Genomic DNA, 17,407 nt, shown 5'->3' with positions numbered 1-17,407 from the left:
CAGACAGGCAGGCAGACAGACGAGAGACACCCCCGCATAGTTTCCGTCAGCCGGGTGACGTCTCCGCCTCTCAGCCCGTGTGCAGAGTGACGTTGCGGGGCTGTAGTGGAGCCTCTAGCTGCATCTTGTTGACGGTCCGCCAGGCTTTTCCAGTATTGAGAGGACCCCGCGCGAGTGAGGACGACCGACACAGGCACCGTTTTCAGGCAAGTGTTACTCGATTAAAAACAGATGGAGCTTTTAAATGGTCGTTTTTTAAACAGTGTTGATTTGTCGATAGCGGATCGCAGCGCATGAGAAGGTTGAGTTTGAATTCATGTATTCAGCCGACGGATTGTGGGCGAAGCTAACCAGTTTGCCTTGTATCGCTCTATATCTAGGGGTTAGCGTGCTGTAATGTTAGCGCTTTCGGTCCTCTCGGCTAGCCAGCGTTATCGCTTACTATGTCGGGTTAAACTGCCTTAATATTATAGTGGGTTATCCTACTCAGTCGCGACGGACACTGTCGTTTATCACTCTTTGTGTGCTGGGTGAGCAGTCTGATTTGTTTTCGCTCTCATTGCTGATGTGAACTGGGTTAAGTTAGCCTGTCTGTGCTCTTGAGAGCCATGTTAGCCTGCTTCATAGCTCTCTATGCTGGTGAGACTGCTTTATAGTCGACTGTACCCGGGGTAACGTTAAGCCGGGGGAGCTAACGTTAAGTTAGCTAGCGCAAAGTGTTGAGCCTTTTAAAGATTTCTCAATTGTTGTTTTTGTGGTCAAGACATGTTTATTTATGATTTAAAATAATGTGACACAAAATGCGTAATATTGAATGTGTTTTGGGTTGTTTCAAGCGATTTGATGTTGGGTGTATCGGAACAGGCACGTTAACGTACCTGTGTGTTTAACGTTAACACACGGGGAAAGCTGCGGTTCTAACCCCCACTATGCCCTCACCAAGTCGGTGTATGTGTGTGTGCGCGTAACGCTGGATCGAGGTGCCTTCCCAGACCAGACTGTAGACAGTGAATGTCATTATCAGCGCTGTCTGCATACCAGTGCCGTCGTGGCGAGCCAACAGAAGAGGCGAGGTACAGTTTGCAGACTGGAGAGAGGAGGAGGGAGCAGAGCATTATTATACGCGGTGTCCTTGCAGCAAAAAGGATAACAGTAGTGGAGGTGACATTAAGAAATATTTCCTAATAACGTTAGCCAATGGCTGTGAGGTTGTTTGAGAAATACCACCGTTGTTATTGACCGAAGCAATTCGGGTGTTGTGACTTATGACATAAATAAACCGATCTGGTTGGAGGTTTTCGCAGCCAAACGGGAGTCCCGTGCAGGCTGGGGTAGAAGCTGCTACCTCCCCGTAGAGTAGACCATCATTTATTGGTCATTGATCTGATTTTGCAGTTTCTTTCTCAATCGGCACACGGTGATATTTGCCATTAACAACGCCCACAAACATCAACCCGCTTTGGAATTGAGCTCGAGGCTTACACCGCCGCAGCATTTCAGTCGGTGGAAAAAACGATGGGATGCTGACATTTGCAAAAGTATGCAAAACCATGCACCGTGGTCAATTAACCGAACGTGCGTTTTTGCCTTTTTGACAAGCCGAAATCCCCAATTAGTGTAGATACAATCAAACGCATTTCAGACAACAAAAATTGCGCAAATAGAGTAAATGTTGCAATTTCAAACTGAAGTGCATTCAGTCTGCCGTCTCTTGGTGTCATATTGCAGTAGTAGCCATTGTCATCTAGATTGCGTTTTAAATTGGGGATACCAGCTAAGTGTTGTTTACCTTATTACAGTCAATTTAGTAATTCCGCAGTAAGCCTGAGAGTAAAAAGGGGAAACACCGCTTTCCACACTGCTGAATGTCAAGCTGTGAAAGGCATGAAAGAAGGGGGCGACTGCTGTTAACGCTTTTATCAATTGTTTTTCATGGAGTTGATGGGGTCAGCGTGGGGTAACCAGACCTAGGGGAAGACACAATATGGTTGGGAAGGGCACTTTCATTTGCTAAGTGAAATGTTTCTGACCATTGTATCAGACTTACATTAGCAATGTAATGGGAGAGGGGCTGGGTGTTGGGGAACTTCACTTGGATAGTTATGTCTGGTCAACTGGTTTTGCTTGTTAAAATTCTCACTTGGGGCTGGGAAGTTAGTTTCAACATCTTTGGTGAAAACCTAGATGCAAATTTCCCCTGGGGTTCAATTACAAGGGCTGAGAAAGCCTTGTGTTTGTGTTAAGTATGGTAATGGCCATTTGGTTTAGTGAGCAACCATTGACCTCTTCAGCCCCCAGCTGGAACAGTGGCCATAAAACATTTTAAACTCTATGTGGATAATTCATGCTAAGCAAATAATTTTTTTGTGAGACCATTTTCAGTTTATTTACTAATCTACAGGAAATACATTGATTAGTTGTAGTTTAGATAGTGACAGATTTTTTTTGTGCTGCTTTTCTGTTTTCTAAATTTCTGTTTTTTTTCATACACAGGAAGCGGATCAGAACATAAAAAACTTCAGTCATCATCATGCATGTGTCTAACTACCAGAAGATTTGTGTCATTTGAAAAGACTTAAGGAGAGAAAAAGACTACGAATACGAGAACTCAGTCAGCAGACGGAAAAAACAATAACCCAGTGCTTAGACATGGCCGGCACCCAGACCAGTTTGAAAACCCCTTTCAAAGACTTCACCTCATTCAAGGGCAACATGAAACGGCTGTATAGAGAGCGACTTGAAGACGCGCCCATTAAGAAGCGAGTGATGGCGGAGATCAACCTGAAGCGTCGCAGCTTGGATTCCCTCCCCAAAACTCCCAAGGTAAAGAGGGAGCAGATCGAGGATCTGTGCCACGACTCTGACATGGATGTGGAGGGCCGGGCTGAACTGCACATGGTGAGCTCCGCTAAAGCCCTGGACCTGAGCCCTGGGCTCAAACACACACTGGCCCAGTTCACCCTCAGCAGCCAGAGCTCCCTCGGGGGCCCAGCTGCCTTCTCAGCCCGAACCAGCCACGAGCATTCCCCGGCAGGCATGCCCCCCCTGCCCTCCCCTCCTGTTCTGGGAGGGGGCCCTCTGCTGGTTCCCTGTGACAGCTCCACTGAACTCACCCACTCGCTGCTGGAAGGAGAGTCTATCTCCTGCTTCATCGTTGGGGGAGAGAAGCGGCTTTGCCTGCCCCAGGTGCTCAACTCTGTGCTCCGTGACTACTCGCTACAGCAGATCAACACCGTGTGCGACGAGCTCTACGTCTACTGCTCGCGTTGCGACGCTGAGCAGCTGCACATCCTCAAGGTGCTGGGCATTCTGCCGTTCAACGCACCTTCCTGTGGCCTCATTACACTGACGGATGCGCAACGGTTGTGCAACGCTCTGCTGCGTCCTGGGGCAGTCTTGCCTGCCGACCCCAGCGGTAAGCTGTCGACCCAGGGCCTGCTGAAGGAGAGTGAAGCCAGTTTCCAGGTGGAGCACCAGTGTTTGGGGAAGTGCCAGGGTCTCTTTGTGCCCCAGTTCTACACCCAGCCTGAGGCGCCCTGCATCCAGTGTGTTGAGTGCCAGTTGCTCTTTTCACCACAGAAGTTTGTCATGCATTCACACAAGTCACCTGATAAGAGGACCTGCCACTGGGGCTTTGACTCAGCCAAGTGGCCCTGCTACCTGCAGCTTGCCAGGAAGTACCAAGGCATGCCTGAGGAGCCAAAGCTCAAGCAGCTCCTGGATGAGGTCAAAGAGAAGTTCCACTACCAGCACAAGAGGTCGCTAGACAAAGTAAGTGCACTTCTGAGTGATACCTGTCTTTGTTTGTTTGCATGCATTAACATGGCATTCATCGTCAAGGAAGCCAATTAAAACAGTTTTATTATGTTGAATGGTTTTCCATAGTCTGTGTATTCAGCAGGTTTTCTAGACTACATTACAGCTGGTATTTTCTTAAACCTGTGTTGACCTAGTATGTGTTAAAGAGACCTGGGACAGGTGGTGACATCTGCCTGGCCAGGTCTAATCAGACAAGTAAGGCCATCTGGCCACAGCTGAAGGGGAGTGCATCACTTGCCCCCTCAGGTCCCCTGGAGGTCACTGGGAATGTCACTGAACAAAAGGCCAACATAGGAGACTCAGGAAGGGCATTTTAACCCCTATATACAACAATTATGTTAGCAGTTAATTGTTGGACCTTTTATCTAACTGTAAAATATGTCAGTTTCTAGTTTGCCCAAGTTAACTGGAATTTGTCTTTTAGCAAATTCCTACACAATTTAAGAAAACAGAATGCAAACTAAGACATTTTTGGATGATTAGACAATATATGGCTTCTATTAGAGAATTGATTCATAAATCCTTTTTAAGAGTTGCTCAGCAACAAGGACAAAATTACGGGTACATCATTAGTGACCCTGTTACCTCCAGGCAAACCTGAAAGTAAAATGGCTTCATTGATTTACCAGTAATTATCACTGAAAGCCAGAATGCAGCAGAGTCTTCCAAATGATTTTGCCGATTCTTTTTGTTCTTGCTGTGTAAATCATGTCAATGCAGTTATCTAAACGACAAGGGCAGCAAGCCTGTTGAAAAGTCAGCATTCATTGGGGGGGAAAAGCTCTAGATTGTTTCCCTTCCATTGACTGGTTTATGTCTAATGACCTCCCGTTGACCACAGTGGACTGCCCTTTTTGTATTGCTGTATGGGTACAAGTGGGTTTGTGTTTTTGTCCGTTCGATGTGGTGTGTTACATCCAAGTCCACCAGTTTTTACCGGCTTTAACCAGCAAACACACATTTTGAACAGAGAGGGGCTCTACTACAACCCCTTGCTGGCAAGATTTATGTGTGATAGTAGTACAGCAGGCAGCAGGATAAATGAGTGTAGAGTAGGGAGATTGCAGTGTGTATTCACAATGTGTGTGCAGGTGTGAGTATGCACATTTCTGGAACACATTTTGTATTGTTGTTTTTGTACCTGAGATGGGGAAATGCCTTGCTTTTTTCTCTGTCTGCCTGGGTAACTTGGTGTCTCAATGTGCCGGAAATACTGTCTGCTGTCTTGTCTAGCGTCTCGACCACATTCCTGTCTCGCCTCTTCCTAATTGTCCTCCTTCTCTTCCTCCGCCTTGGTTTAAGGTATGCATCTTGGAAGACGTAGACATTCTTTCTAAAAGGCAGAGATGTTTTAATAGGAAACACACATGCAAAAACAGCAACATACACAGACACGTGTACAAAAAACATATGCTCAAGGTGGATGATGAGTCCTACAATCTGTGGTGTGTGTTTGTATGTGTGAGACATTGCCAACCTCAGTGTGTGTGTAATGAGCGGCTCACTGGAGGCTAGTATGACGCATCTTCGTCTCACACTTTGCCAGTCTCACTGGAGCCTCTCTGTCTCACCACAGTTTCAGGTGCTGTCTTCTCTCTCAGGGGTCATTTCTCAGTCAATTGTTTTCCCTTTTCGTCGTTGTTGTGTTTTTTTTTTTGTTTTTTTTTATATTTTGCAGCTATTGCTAAGCAGTATTGACTAGAGTTAATATTCTGTTATTTGTGAGGGGTTGGCTTGATCAGAAATGGCAAATTAAAAGTGAAACTTCAGCTACTTTTGTGTTGGCAGAGACACGCAAAGTCACAAATCGCCCAAATCCTGGAAAGACAGTTGCCTGTGAGTCTACAGGAAGCTGGTGATTTTAGCATTAAAAGAGGATGCCACTCCACCCCCACACCTAAAGGGGATGTACGGGTGTACGAAAGGTCATTGGCCATAGAACGAGGTGACCTGGCAGTGTCCGCTTCAGTCAGTCTATCGTGTGTGTGTGTGTGTGTGTGTGTGTGTGTGTGTGTGTGTGTGTGTGTGTAGGAAGTGAGGCAGACGGACATGTCTCTCACCCTGAACATCCTCCAGGGTCTCTGTGTCCAGCCGCCTCTGCTGCACTGTGTGTGACTCATACTTTCCACATCCCAGTGGATGTTAGTGGAAGTCCAGCCAGGCAGCTTATAGTCACACATGCTTTTTGGAAAGATGGCTCGCCTCGGTATGTTGGTCTAACCCCGACTGCAGATCCTTTTCCCAATGGCCCTTGTTTACACACAGTGTCAATGTGCACATTTACAAGCAGTTCATAGTTTTACCGGAGAGCTCTGGGACCTCTAAAAGAGAAGAGACACAAACAAGGGAGCTTTCTGGAAGATTTTTTTCCCACATTCTCCAATGGCTAATGGTCCTATATCCTGTAAGGAGTGTTTGGTTTGAGAAGGTGCAGTTAAAATCTCCAGGACTTGCTCTCTATAAACGACGCTTTGTGCCTCAAGGCACTGCTACCCTGTCTACTGATCCCTGCTGTGTAAATAGAGTTTGCTAGACAGACGCCACCAACAGACGTTACTTTAGTATCTGACAGACAATGAGTTCATTTTGCCTTCAGGGGATGTGATGGACACTTGTACTTTCCACTGAGACAAGATCATGTGTGTCGTCATTTTTATTGGGTGATTTTTTTTTTTTTATCTCACAAGACAGGAAGTAACAGAAATTTCCATTGATGATCATTATTTTGTTTATTTTGGCTGTGTGTTTACATGGCATGTCATCAGGCATGCGGTGTATTACACAACATCTAAATGACAAAATCCCCAGTAGTAGTCGGTATTAGGTCAAGTTATATTTTAAGATGCAAAGATACACGAAGGTAATTTTTACTGTAATGTAAAACAACTGTAAAACTTTGGTCATTGGTTTTATTGACCAGAATCATACATTTTTCTTAGTTTATATGTCTAAAGTAGAAATAAATGTGCTGTTTTGAAATAAGAAAACATTATGACGATATTTTAGACATATTTTCACCACCCTAGCAAGCATAACCCCATGAGCATATTGAACATAGCTGTCTGTTGCTTATGTGCCTCAGCCTTGTTTGTGGCGTTGTGTTGGCCCAGAGTCAGAAGTGTCAGACGAAGAGAACAGCCTTTCTCTGTCTGTCTCGCTGGCTAGGCGGACACAGTGGCTGCGGCACAGACGGCAGACAGCTGCATCTCTCTGGCTTCCTCTATTTGCTATTTGGAAACCAGTGACTTCATTACCGCAGACCATTGCAGCTGCACTCTCTGGCTGTCTCCTGGGCTGTCTGCTCTGTCTGTCTGTCTGCTTGTCAGTCATTCTCTTGGGCATCTAATTAGATTTTGGCAGGCATGCTAATCGCTCACTGGGCTGCCTTTGCTATCTGTTCCTTCTTCCTCTACCTCTCCCTCCATCATGATTTTAATCTTCGATCTGCCTTCTTCTCTTGGGTTCATGTCCTCACCCATCTTGACTTATGGCCTTCAGTGTGCTCCTCACTCTGCCGTCCTTCGCTCACCATCATCCCTTTTCTTCTAACCAAGACGGTTCTGCTGTTGCCCACATGTGTCTGTAAACAGTCAATATCCCTGGGCCCCAATCAGTGGACAGTAACAAAATAAGCAGCCAAATGACCCGATAAGTTGATCGATACATGAGCAATAAGACTACTTGTGTGCGTCTGCAAGGTGGATGAGAGGAAAGCCAGTGGCTATTGATTGGGTCTCCGACCTTGATGGATGTGTCGAGTTGTTGGGTGACACGGACACTGAATAGAGGAGGCGATGGACCAAGAGGGAGGCAGGAGGAAATGGAGGAAAAGTGAAATGAGGAGACTCAGTTACAGGGGCCGCAGCTGGTGTTGCATAACCTCCTGTCTGTGTTCAGACGTGCATCAGTTTCCCAAATTAACCTCACCTCTGCTTCTGCTGTTGCCTGCCTTAATTTTTGCAACTCAGACAGACTGCCAGACAGAAGTAGTGTCACACAGACACAAAAAGGGTATCTGTGGTCAGAAAACACACCACCCCTGGGGGAGGCACTTAAGCAAATGTGGTAAGGGCAGAGAATAGAAGTAAAGAGTATGAAACAATGAGAGGTTAAGGCCAAGACAGGTGGGTCTGGCTGTCGTCTCAGTCATAAACTGCGCTACACTTTGGTCGTCTTACATGAAACAGGCCGTGTCCACAGCCATTAGGTTGTTATAGGGAGCTTGGGCCCCAGCTCTTCTATTCACAAGTTGAAAATTAACCTCTCAAAGACCTGAGCTGAACCACAAATCTAGTCTGGAACAGCCCTCTTGGTTAGCCAATCACATGCCGGCTAGCTCGCATTTCCCCAGCTCCAACTCTCTTATTTGCCCCCCACCCCACCAAAAGACACCCATACACATATTTCTATGTCTGTTTGTGCATTTTCCAAAGAACAGTTATCCACTTATACTGAATACACAGCCGCTTCTTTGAACGCAGGCCCAGAGTAACCTACAGTATATCACGCCTGTATGTAGTTTGGTGGCTGCCAGTGTCCCCTGTGCACAACATGCTGTGCCTTGGCCAGTGTTTGCTGCCTGTTGTAAAGGGCTAAATGGGGCCCAGCAAGGTAGGAGGGGCTGAGCCGAGGGGCCTCTGGTATGTCACCATCAGGTCAGTGCCAGTATCACAGCTCCATAACAGCATTGCAGCTCACTGGAAGAACGCCAAAGTCAGGCTTTTTCATAAATGCATAAGAATTTAATCAAGTTTGGAAAATGGTTGCAGGCCTCAGCCCCAGTTCAATTCACCACTTAGATTTGTTGTGCACTATCTCCCATCTTATTCTGTGCTCTACAATCCCACATTTACCATTAGTTTGCTGGTGGTAATGTTTCACCCCAGCTGCAGCTTATTATGTTTGACTGTTTCCTTGGTTTGGACTCATTTCCCACCTCACTACCAGAAGAAGAAGAAGAAGATAATGCGCTGCTGTAAGACTGATGTGAACTAGCTACAGCAGCAGGCAGCAGAGATAGCCAGTCCAGATACAGTGGAGCCTGTGCCACGTCTGCCAACGGTCTCATAGACTAAATAAACTGGCTAAGCCCCTCCCAGCCAAATGTTCCATGGGCTTTAAAAGAGTCCTGGACTGACTGCCTATCTGCATGTTCACTGTGCTGTGGCTCTACCCCCTCAGGGTGTCAGACCAGTTTGTTGCCTCTCAGGAAAATGAGAGTGAGAAAGTGAAAGAGGGGCCTATAATGGGCTACGAGTTCAAACAAGACTGTAAGAAACGAAAGGGTCTTGGATCGCAACACGTCTGACAAGCTTGCCTGGGTTGTTTTGCGTGAGACCGGAATAATGAGGAGTCTTAATTAATCGATGTGTTGATGAAAAGATTAATTGTCCACTGTCTGGTCTCCCTGGGAGACAGTCAGACGAGCAGGTTGTGTGTATGTTGGGGGCAGGGAGTCGGAGGCAAGGGAGTTATACTGTAAAAGGGTTGTGGGAGACTGCCAGCATGAGTGTTTTGTGAGCAAGCAGAGAGATTGCGTTTGCATTTGAAAGGCTCTTCTGTGCGGCCTTCCCGGTAGGGAATGGTGATTAATGAAGATGTAAATGGCGAGACCCAGAGACCGAGCTTACCATAGGAGCACCACACAGCAGACACACCATATAGGTACTTAGACTGCCTCTCTTGTAGTATTTCCTAAAGCCCCAAACTCCCAGACAGTACTAACTGATGTTAGTAATAACACTGGATATCAAAGGCGTGTCATGAGTCCCGCTGGGCTGCCACTCGGCACATCCACAACACATTAAGCCCGACCACTACACTGCAAACACAGAGAAATAAGGGGAAACAGTCGGCATATACGATTTAAAGTAATCCCCAACTCTCCACTTTGCCAGTAATTTATTTGCGTGTTTGATAATGTCTCCTTATTTTCATATGGAAGCGATTCTGCTTGCGTTGTTTGTATAGACGTTCATGTTTTTTTGTCAGCATCCCCCATGTGCGTAATTGCACACAACAATGGCAGCCAAATGCTCCTGTGGCCCATGTTTTGACCTTCAGCCTACACACCTAGATGAAAGCAGATAGCACAGCAAACCACTGTGAGATGCAAACTTGCCAAGCTTGGATAGGTGATTACTTGCCCTGAATGTCTTTTATTTTGCAGCCTCACCTTTGCTCCACTTAAATCAAACATCCTCCAACTGTTTTTTTTCCTTCCACTGCTGGCAACCTCTATACCACTGTAAATCCTTATCTCACCAGGGGCCTGACTGATGTTGCTTAGGACAAGGCTGTTAAGTTAGCAACTGGGAAACAGACTGCATTAGTGAAGGTAAAACAAGTGACATTTTGTGGTTTACCCAGTCTCTGCCTCTACATTGACAAATGTGGATGTGTTTATCTCACCGCTATTCCCACCTGCAGTGATGCCGCTCCTTGGAATCATCAGTCTCTCTGATATTTCTTAACATACAGTCTTCTTTGCCTCATACCCCTCAAGGGTCCGTTCCAGCTCATCTAGATGCTGTAAATAGAGGACTGTTTCCCTCTGGATCCTCAACAGCCCCACTGCACCTCCTTTATAGTGTAAACTAAGTAGTAGACAATCCTCGAGGTCGTTGACCTCCAGCTGCAATTAATTACCTAACTGCTTTCATAAAACGTATATTGTGTATTTTTTAATATACTGCAGCTATATTAAGGATTGCATGTGTGTGTTAAGACTGGAGAGTGCACTTCAGTATCCTTGCATGCAAGCTACTAGTCCATCTTAATTGTCCCCAAGCAACAGTGTGGTGTGTGCTTATTAGGGGTGGTACGGTTCACAAAATCCACGGTTCGGTTCGTATCATAGTTTTAGGGTCACGGTTTTTGGTTCTGTACGGTTCTTGTTATTTTTTCTTTTAATCTTTAACACTCCAGAAATATACATCAGAAATCAGAATATGATATATATATATATATATATATATATATATATATAGCTAAAATTGGCATATTGAATGCATGTTGCACAATACATGCACACAGTGGCAGTTCTATCTATTGTTTTATTTCCGCTGTCATCATAGGTAACATGAAATCCAAAATGTTCCCACACACGTGGACGTGACCTGCAGCATTCCACACTCCACCTGAGGAGCGGTCGGCTCGGCGCCTTTCAAAATCTGACGAAAATCTTTTAAACTGACCTTTGTCGATCAAAAAAACAGACAGATTCAGCAACTGTATGGCCTATTTCTAGAAGAGAAACACTTTTCGGCGAACTATTTTCGTAAACTACGAGATCGTATTCAGAACGAGACGCCATTAGAGTCTGTTTTGAAATTCGGGAGCAGCAAGAACCACGGGACGCGTTCGTCCAATCAGCTGCCATGTGTTGCGTTCGTCACGCTCATCCCCCTCGTCGTTTCCAGTAAGTGTTTCAACATAGGTGTCGAAAGTGGGCACTACGGCAGTAAGTGGTTAGTGCACATTAACAGTGGACTGACGAACCGTGCGACACACACACGCTCCGAACCGAGCGGTTCAGATGTTTTTTCATGAACCGTACCACCCCTAGTGCTTATGTGTACAACTCTTGTTGAGCATGTTGCTCTGATTCTCGCTCTTTGCGTGTCCAGCTCTCTTTCCTGGCTTTGCTGTTGCTCGTATTAAAACTGCTGGAGCGACTTGGCCCACATAGTGCCTTATTGCCCTTGACTTTATCCTTTGAAGAGTGAAACAGTGCCTTGTGGTTTACAGTCTGGCTACATTTTAACTACTTCCTATGAGAAGTTCACTTTGTTATGCCAAACATTTTCTTTGTCATGACCGTCTGAATTTACCATCATTTATCATCCTGATCCCAGATGAGGCCTTATGTAAAGTAGTTTTTTAGAAGACTGACTCATGTTGAGGGAACAAATCTAGCCGAATGATGGTACATTTTGGCATGAAGAAGACCCAGCAGGGTCGAAACGTTGTCTTTTTATTCAATATGGGAGTTTAAAGCAGTGTTGCGGACATTACATTTATTTCACATTTTGGCATGTTGCCTTTTTTTGTTAGCTGATTTGGCAGACAAGGAAGCGGCCTTGGTTACAGTTGAACATTTTAATCAAAAACTAAAACTCTTTGTCCTTCTCTGTCATCAGAGGTGAATTACAGAAAGCCAGACTGTGACTTGACCCTGACATGTCCATATGATGACATCTCTTATTAGAGAGATGACACATGCAAATACACAAATTAGCACAGTATGCTGTGCAGATGACACAGTCCGCAGTTCATGATTAAAGGACACACACACACACACACACACACACACACACACACCAACAACAACCCCACCATCAGTTACTTCCTTTCCGTCACCACGCCAACCCTATCCTGCAGCGTGAGTCACGGTTCTCCATCAGTGCTGCGGTCTGCTCTCCACTCATCAGCGTCACTGTGGAACCAGGACAAAGATTTATCACCATTCCGGTCTCTCACACAGTCTGTCTGATCTACGCCCAGGTGTGTTCACTTAGTGCTCTGACTCAACTGTAATGACATTTACCAAACCCAACTGCGCTTTTCTTGGGCTGTTGTCAAGCCTGCCTCAGACGGTGACTGTTCTAATGAAGGAAGTCTGGTGATCAAGTGTATGAGTTCACCTGTCATATGTTTTGGTGCATTAATATCAGTAAAGGCAGGATGGCCATATGCTGGTAGATTTCATTTTGGTTTTGAAGTTCGTCTTTAATAATTCAGATTTTGTCAGTAGGGCTGGGCAATATATAAATATTCTATCAATTTCATGATATGAGACTAGATATCGTCTTAGATTTTGGATATCGTAGTCCTGTAAATGGCTTAAGTGTTGTCTTTTCCTGGTTTTAAAAGGCTGCATTACAGAATTTACTAGACTGTTCTAGCTGTTCTATTATTTGCCTTTACCCACTAAGTCATTATATCCACATTACTATGATTATTTATCTAAAATCTAATTGTGAAGAATTTTGTTAAAGCACCAGTTGTCAACCCTATGACATATACAGTATAATGCAATATCGACATTGAGGTATTTGGTCAAGAATATAGCGATTTCTGATTTTGTACATATTGCCCAGCCCTATTGTCAGATTAAAAGTGAATGTATATAGTCAATTTCCTAGTCCACAAGCCATTGTAAAAGTAGAGAGAATGGTCTTAAGAGACTTGATTTGAAAACCAGAGCTTGTGACAGAGAGAGAGAGTCATGGTAGCTGATGGATTTGCATTACTCTGTGTTTGTGTGTTGGAGAGACAGGGGAACCCGAGGGGCCTGGACAGCAAAGCCAAGCTGTCCATGCAGAGACGAGCAGTAGAAGCTTCAAACAAGCTTCTGCATGTAATATGAATGAGACCGGAGCTTTCTGCAGAACAGTGAGGGGACCCAGGGCCTGTTTGGATTTAACTGTCTCTCTTTCCACATATGTGATTTTTACCCTGCAGGGCGTTTTGGCCAGGTGGAGCTTTCGCTTTGTCGGGCTGTGACTATATCATGGGTCAGCCCCCTTACCTCTCTCTCTATCTCTTCAACCTTCCCTTCTTCTCTCTCCAGCCTTTCCCCCACCCTCTGGCCTCGCTGCAGACAGCAACGACCAACCAAACATTGACATTTACTGCAGTATTCCACCTTAAAGTAGAGCAGCCTCCTGTGCTGAGGAAGAATTAAACAAACCACTGATCAATATATGGCCGCGTAGTAGGGCCAGTAAAGAAGGGTTTTAGCCCAACTCAAGCTCTTGCAGTAAAATAACTTTAACTGTGCAGTTGTTTTTAGAGATTTAGCACAATAATTAAGAGTTTTTATTTACTCTTTTTACCAAGAGACCATAGCTAATTATAGTGTCTGATTGCTTAAGACTATTCTTAAAATGACTATCAGGCCAAATTATGATGAGGTTGTTGTTGGGGGATTTAAAGTACATTAAGCTACAAAATGGCTATTTGAAGCAGGCATCGGCATATATTTTGAGGCATTTTAGTAGATGCTTTGTAATTTATTGCGAAGACAGAGGGTTGGGCAGTGTCTCCATTTTGTGTTTTCTCTCTGAAGTGATAGCAGTGCATTGCTGGCTTGCTGACAGCCTCTGTCGACTTTCAGTCTGCATAGCAACGCTCCTCCTCTCCTCTCTCACTCCCCTCAGTCTACAAACACTTGTTTTATCCATTCGAATAGTAAGCCGAGTTCCCTTATATAGAAAACGTGTGTGTGTCCGTAATTGCGGATTTGAACCAGTTACCTACCTCCAAACAGCGTCCCATGGCAGCAAGCTTCTGTAGAGACTTTCTGTTTTGTTTTAAGAGATGGTAAAACACACACACATACTGGCCGAGATGAAGCTCAAATGATCAGTACAGTCATCTACAGACAAGAGCCCACTGGCCTCATTCTCAGTCAATGTGTTCTCTTGGGAGAAGTGCGTCTTGCTTGTGTCTGTGTGCATATTTGTGCACAACAGTTGTTGCTTGCAGTAAACCACGTCATCCTCCTACACTGCTGTTTGATGGAGCAATTGTTTGATGGGATGTCTATGTCTATGTGTGTGTCTCCTGGCCTGGTTGACGCACATAGGTGAGCCCCGACAGCTTTGGTAATTAACGCTCTGGGAGGCAATGGGGAATGAAAGTGGAGCACACACTGAGCTGCTGTACTAGAGACGGTAAGCTGCGCATGTATATGCAGCTAGTATGCGCATGGATGATTTTTAAATGCCCTTTACTAATTCAAACACATTTCCTTGTGCATATGTGTGCATGTAGAGGAACATCAGTGGCCACATTTATATACAGGCCATGTCAAACCTATTGACATAAATTGGGGTGGTTTGGGTTAGATATATGCTTTTCAAGAGTCAGCACCATCATGCCCTCTACTATTGCTTTGAATATGAAATGGCCTGGTATGAAAAAGAAAATACACAGTTTTTTCTTCGCCGTGGCTAGAAGGGTAAACAGGAAATTTCAGATATCGTTAATCTGTCAACCTGCATGCTGTGGGTCGTTTACAGGGCTGAATCCCATTTGCTTTCACATAAAGCTGCATGATTATGGCTGAAATGATCTCATGCGTCTTCTGTTCATGGCTATTAATCATAGCACTTGAGGTGAGAGTGACATAATTTCATTGTACGTCTTTCCTCCGATGCAATGTCTAGACTGTTTACAGTTGCAACATGCATTTCAGTAGTGTTGCATCGTTGCAACTAGGGCTACAACAAACAATCTGACATTATTGATCAATTAATCATGTAGTATGTATCCTTCTGTAGTTACCAGAGTTCAAAATGATGTGTTAAACTCAGAGATGTTCACAAGTCATTTTATGGAAGTCTTTGAGCTCGAGTCCAAGTCAAGTCTCAAATCTTTGAGGGTCAAGTTCAAGTCAAGTCTCAAGTCTTTTGCCACGAGTCCAAGTTAAGTCTCAAGTCTCAAAAATGTCTAATGTCAAAGTGGAAATCAATTCAAGATCACTATGCTTTTACTATCTAGTAATTGTTGACTCTATTACTCCAACTCTGAGCGAACTCCAGGCAAACTCTCTGCTCCTCAACACAGGGCTTCCGCCCAAGTTGCAGAAGTAGCAGTGCTTTGCCTTTCTGAGAATATAGTTCCCAGTTTGTATACGGTTAGAAGACAGCTGTGTCTCATATGACCTTGTTGTTGATTTGTATACCCTGTGACTATACAAATCACAACATGTAAATAGGAACATGTTGGCGTTATTTTGTCACTTATTCGGAGCAGTAGGCTAGTTGGAACCGGTTACCTCCAGGATCCGTGCTAGGCTTAGCTAGCGCTGGGGGCGTCAGACAGAGTTACAACACGCACGGATATGAGAAGGGTATGTATCAACAATAAGTCGCCGTGTTCCTTTTTAAATGATTAATGATCAGAGTTGTCATGGATTAGTTTTCTGTCAACCAGCTAATCGATCAGCAGCACTAATCATCTCTATAATAATTACGGCAACTAGATGCATAATATTACGCAATCATGTAGCCATATTAGCATTGTAAAATGAGGTTGGACTGAGTGAAAATAACTTGGCTTGGACAAATGTCACATGATTTTGTATAGTATTTTTGTTGTTGTTGTTGAGAGCTAAAACAATTGGTTTATTAATTGATCTACAGAATTTTATAAAAAAAAATGTAAGCAAAAATACAAAAGAATTAATAGATGTTCTCAAATTTGGATATTTACTGCTTTTTTTTAAGTCTTCTATGATAGTATGTTGAATATTTTTGGATTGTGTGTGACGTGGGGTTGGTGGTTACCTCTTCCTGCCTAGTGTATTCCAGTCAGACAGTTTGTCCATTCATGAGGTAACATTATTACAACCCTCCTCGTGTACTGCTGTGAATATAGACTGGGAGCTGCCACCTGGGATATGACTGTGAAACATGAGAAACGAAGGAGGTAGAGAGAAGGGGGACGAGAGGGAGGGAGGGTGGGCAGAGAGGGAGGGAGGCAGGGAGATGAAAAGAAAAATTGATCGAAAGAGCTTAAAGAGACTGCTTTTTATGTGAAGGATCATAGTTTAATACTGTAGCTGTACAGTTGTAGCTGTAACTCCTTTCTGTAGTAAAGCAGTAGGTGGACAGAGATTCCTCACAATCACTTTCATAACTTAATTATTTCCCATAGACTCCCATCAACTGTTTGTCCATTGGCTGAAGTCTTTCAAGGCTGTGGTGTGTGGATTGTAAAATGGCTGACTGTAGCTGTGGAGGAAGGAGCTCAACACGTTGGCAGGGAGGGGAAAGGCTGTGTGTTTGACGTGCGTGTGATAACTGTCTAGACAGAGTGCCCATGTGGCGCAAGTGTGTGTGTGTGAGTGTGTGAGTGAGAGACTCTGGCATGCTTATCAGTGTGCTTGTCTGGCTCTGTTCCGTTTCTCTTTGTGTTTGGAAAGAGGGAGGAACAGGTGTGTGTGTGCGTGTCTGTCTGTCTGTCTGTCTGTCTGGGGCAAGGCACAGACAGTCACATGCTGTCTGTTTGTCTCCTCATCTGTCTTGGTTGTTTGCCTGTCCTTTTTTTTTTTTCTTTCCTGTATTTCTCTGCCACCTGTTTGTCTAACTGTCCACCTGTCAGACCTGTCCTTATCTGTGCCCTGCTCTGTTTTATTACCGCTTTAACTCTTTCTCCAAGGCAAAAGTGAATGAAAGATAAGTTGAATTATCTTCTCAACACATACAGTAAGACATACAATATTGTTCTTCCATTGAGCACTAAGTAAAGGGTCAAACACTTTGAACACTGAGCAGAAGAAATCAGAATCAGAAACGAATGAAAAGATTATTGAAGGCTCTTGACTTGAAGTGATCGAGGAATATGCTGTCTTTGTATGTTGAAATATTTTTTTTTTCTACCATGATTACATTACACACAAGTATAACCGAAGCATTAAGAGTTAAGAACTAAACATGTAGACTCAGTCATCTAATTTCACAGTGCTGAGTTAATTAGAGAGCCTAGAGAGCCAAAAAAGTGTATTCCTTTTAATGCCCCACTTTGCTGCCGGGTTCCCTTGTGGGCTGTTATTGATTTGGCCGCTGAAACAAAGTAT

At 44.4% G+C, this 17,407-nt stretch overlaps 1 protein-coding gene across 1 annotated transcript in view; it reads left to right on the top strand.

The window, feature by feature from the left end:
* Positions 1 to 12: 12 nt before the first annotated feature.
* Positions 13 to 17,407, top strand: part of skila (SKI-like proto-oncogene a) — a 36,929-nt gene continuing 19,534 nt past the window's right edge. The window contains exons 1-2 of the mRNA XM_078264176.1: positions 13 to 206; positions 2,494 to 3,771. Of these exons, the coding sequence (XP_078120302.1) occupies positions 2,650 to 3,771 (1,122 nt within the window). The 5' untranslated portion in view covers positions 13 to 206; positions 2,494 to 2,649. The remainder of the gene's footprint in view (positions 207 to 2,493; positions 3,772 to 17,407) is intronic.

This window comes from Sander vitreus, chromosome 12, assembly GCF_031162955.1.
Source record: "Sander vitreus isolate 19-12246 chromosome 12, sanVit1, whole genome shotgun sequence".
NCBI lineage: Eukaryota > Metazoa > Chordata > Actinopteri > Perciformes > Percidae > Sander > Sander vitreus.
Note: the sequence above shows the minus strand (reverse complement) of the source record. Positions and strands in the feature narration are given on the sequence as shown.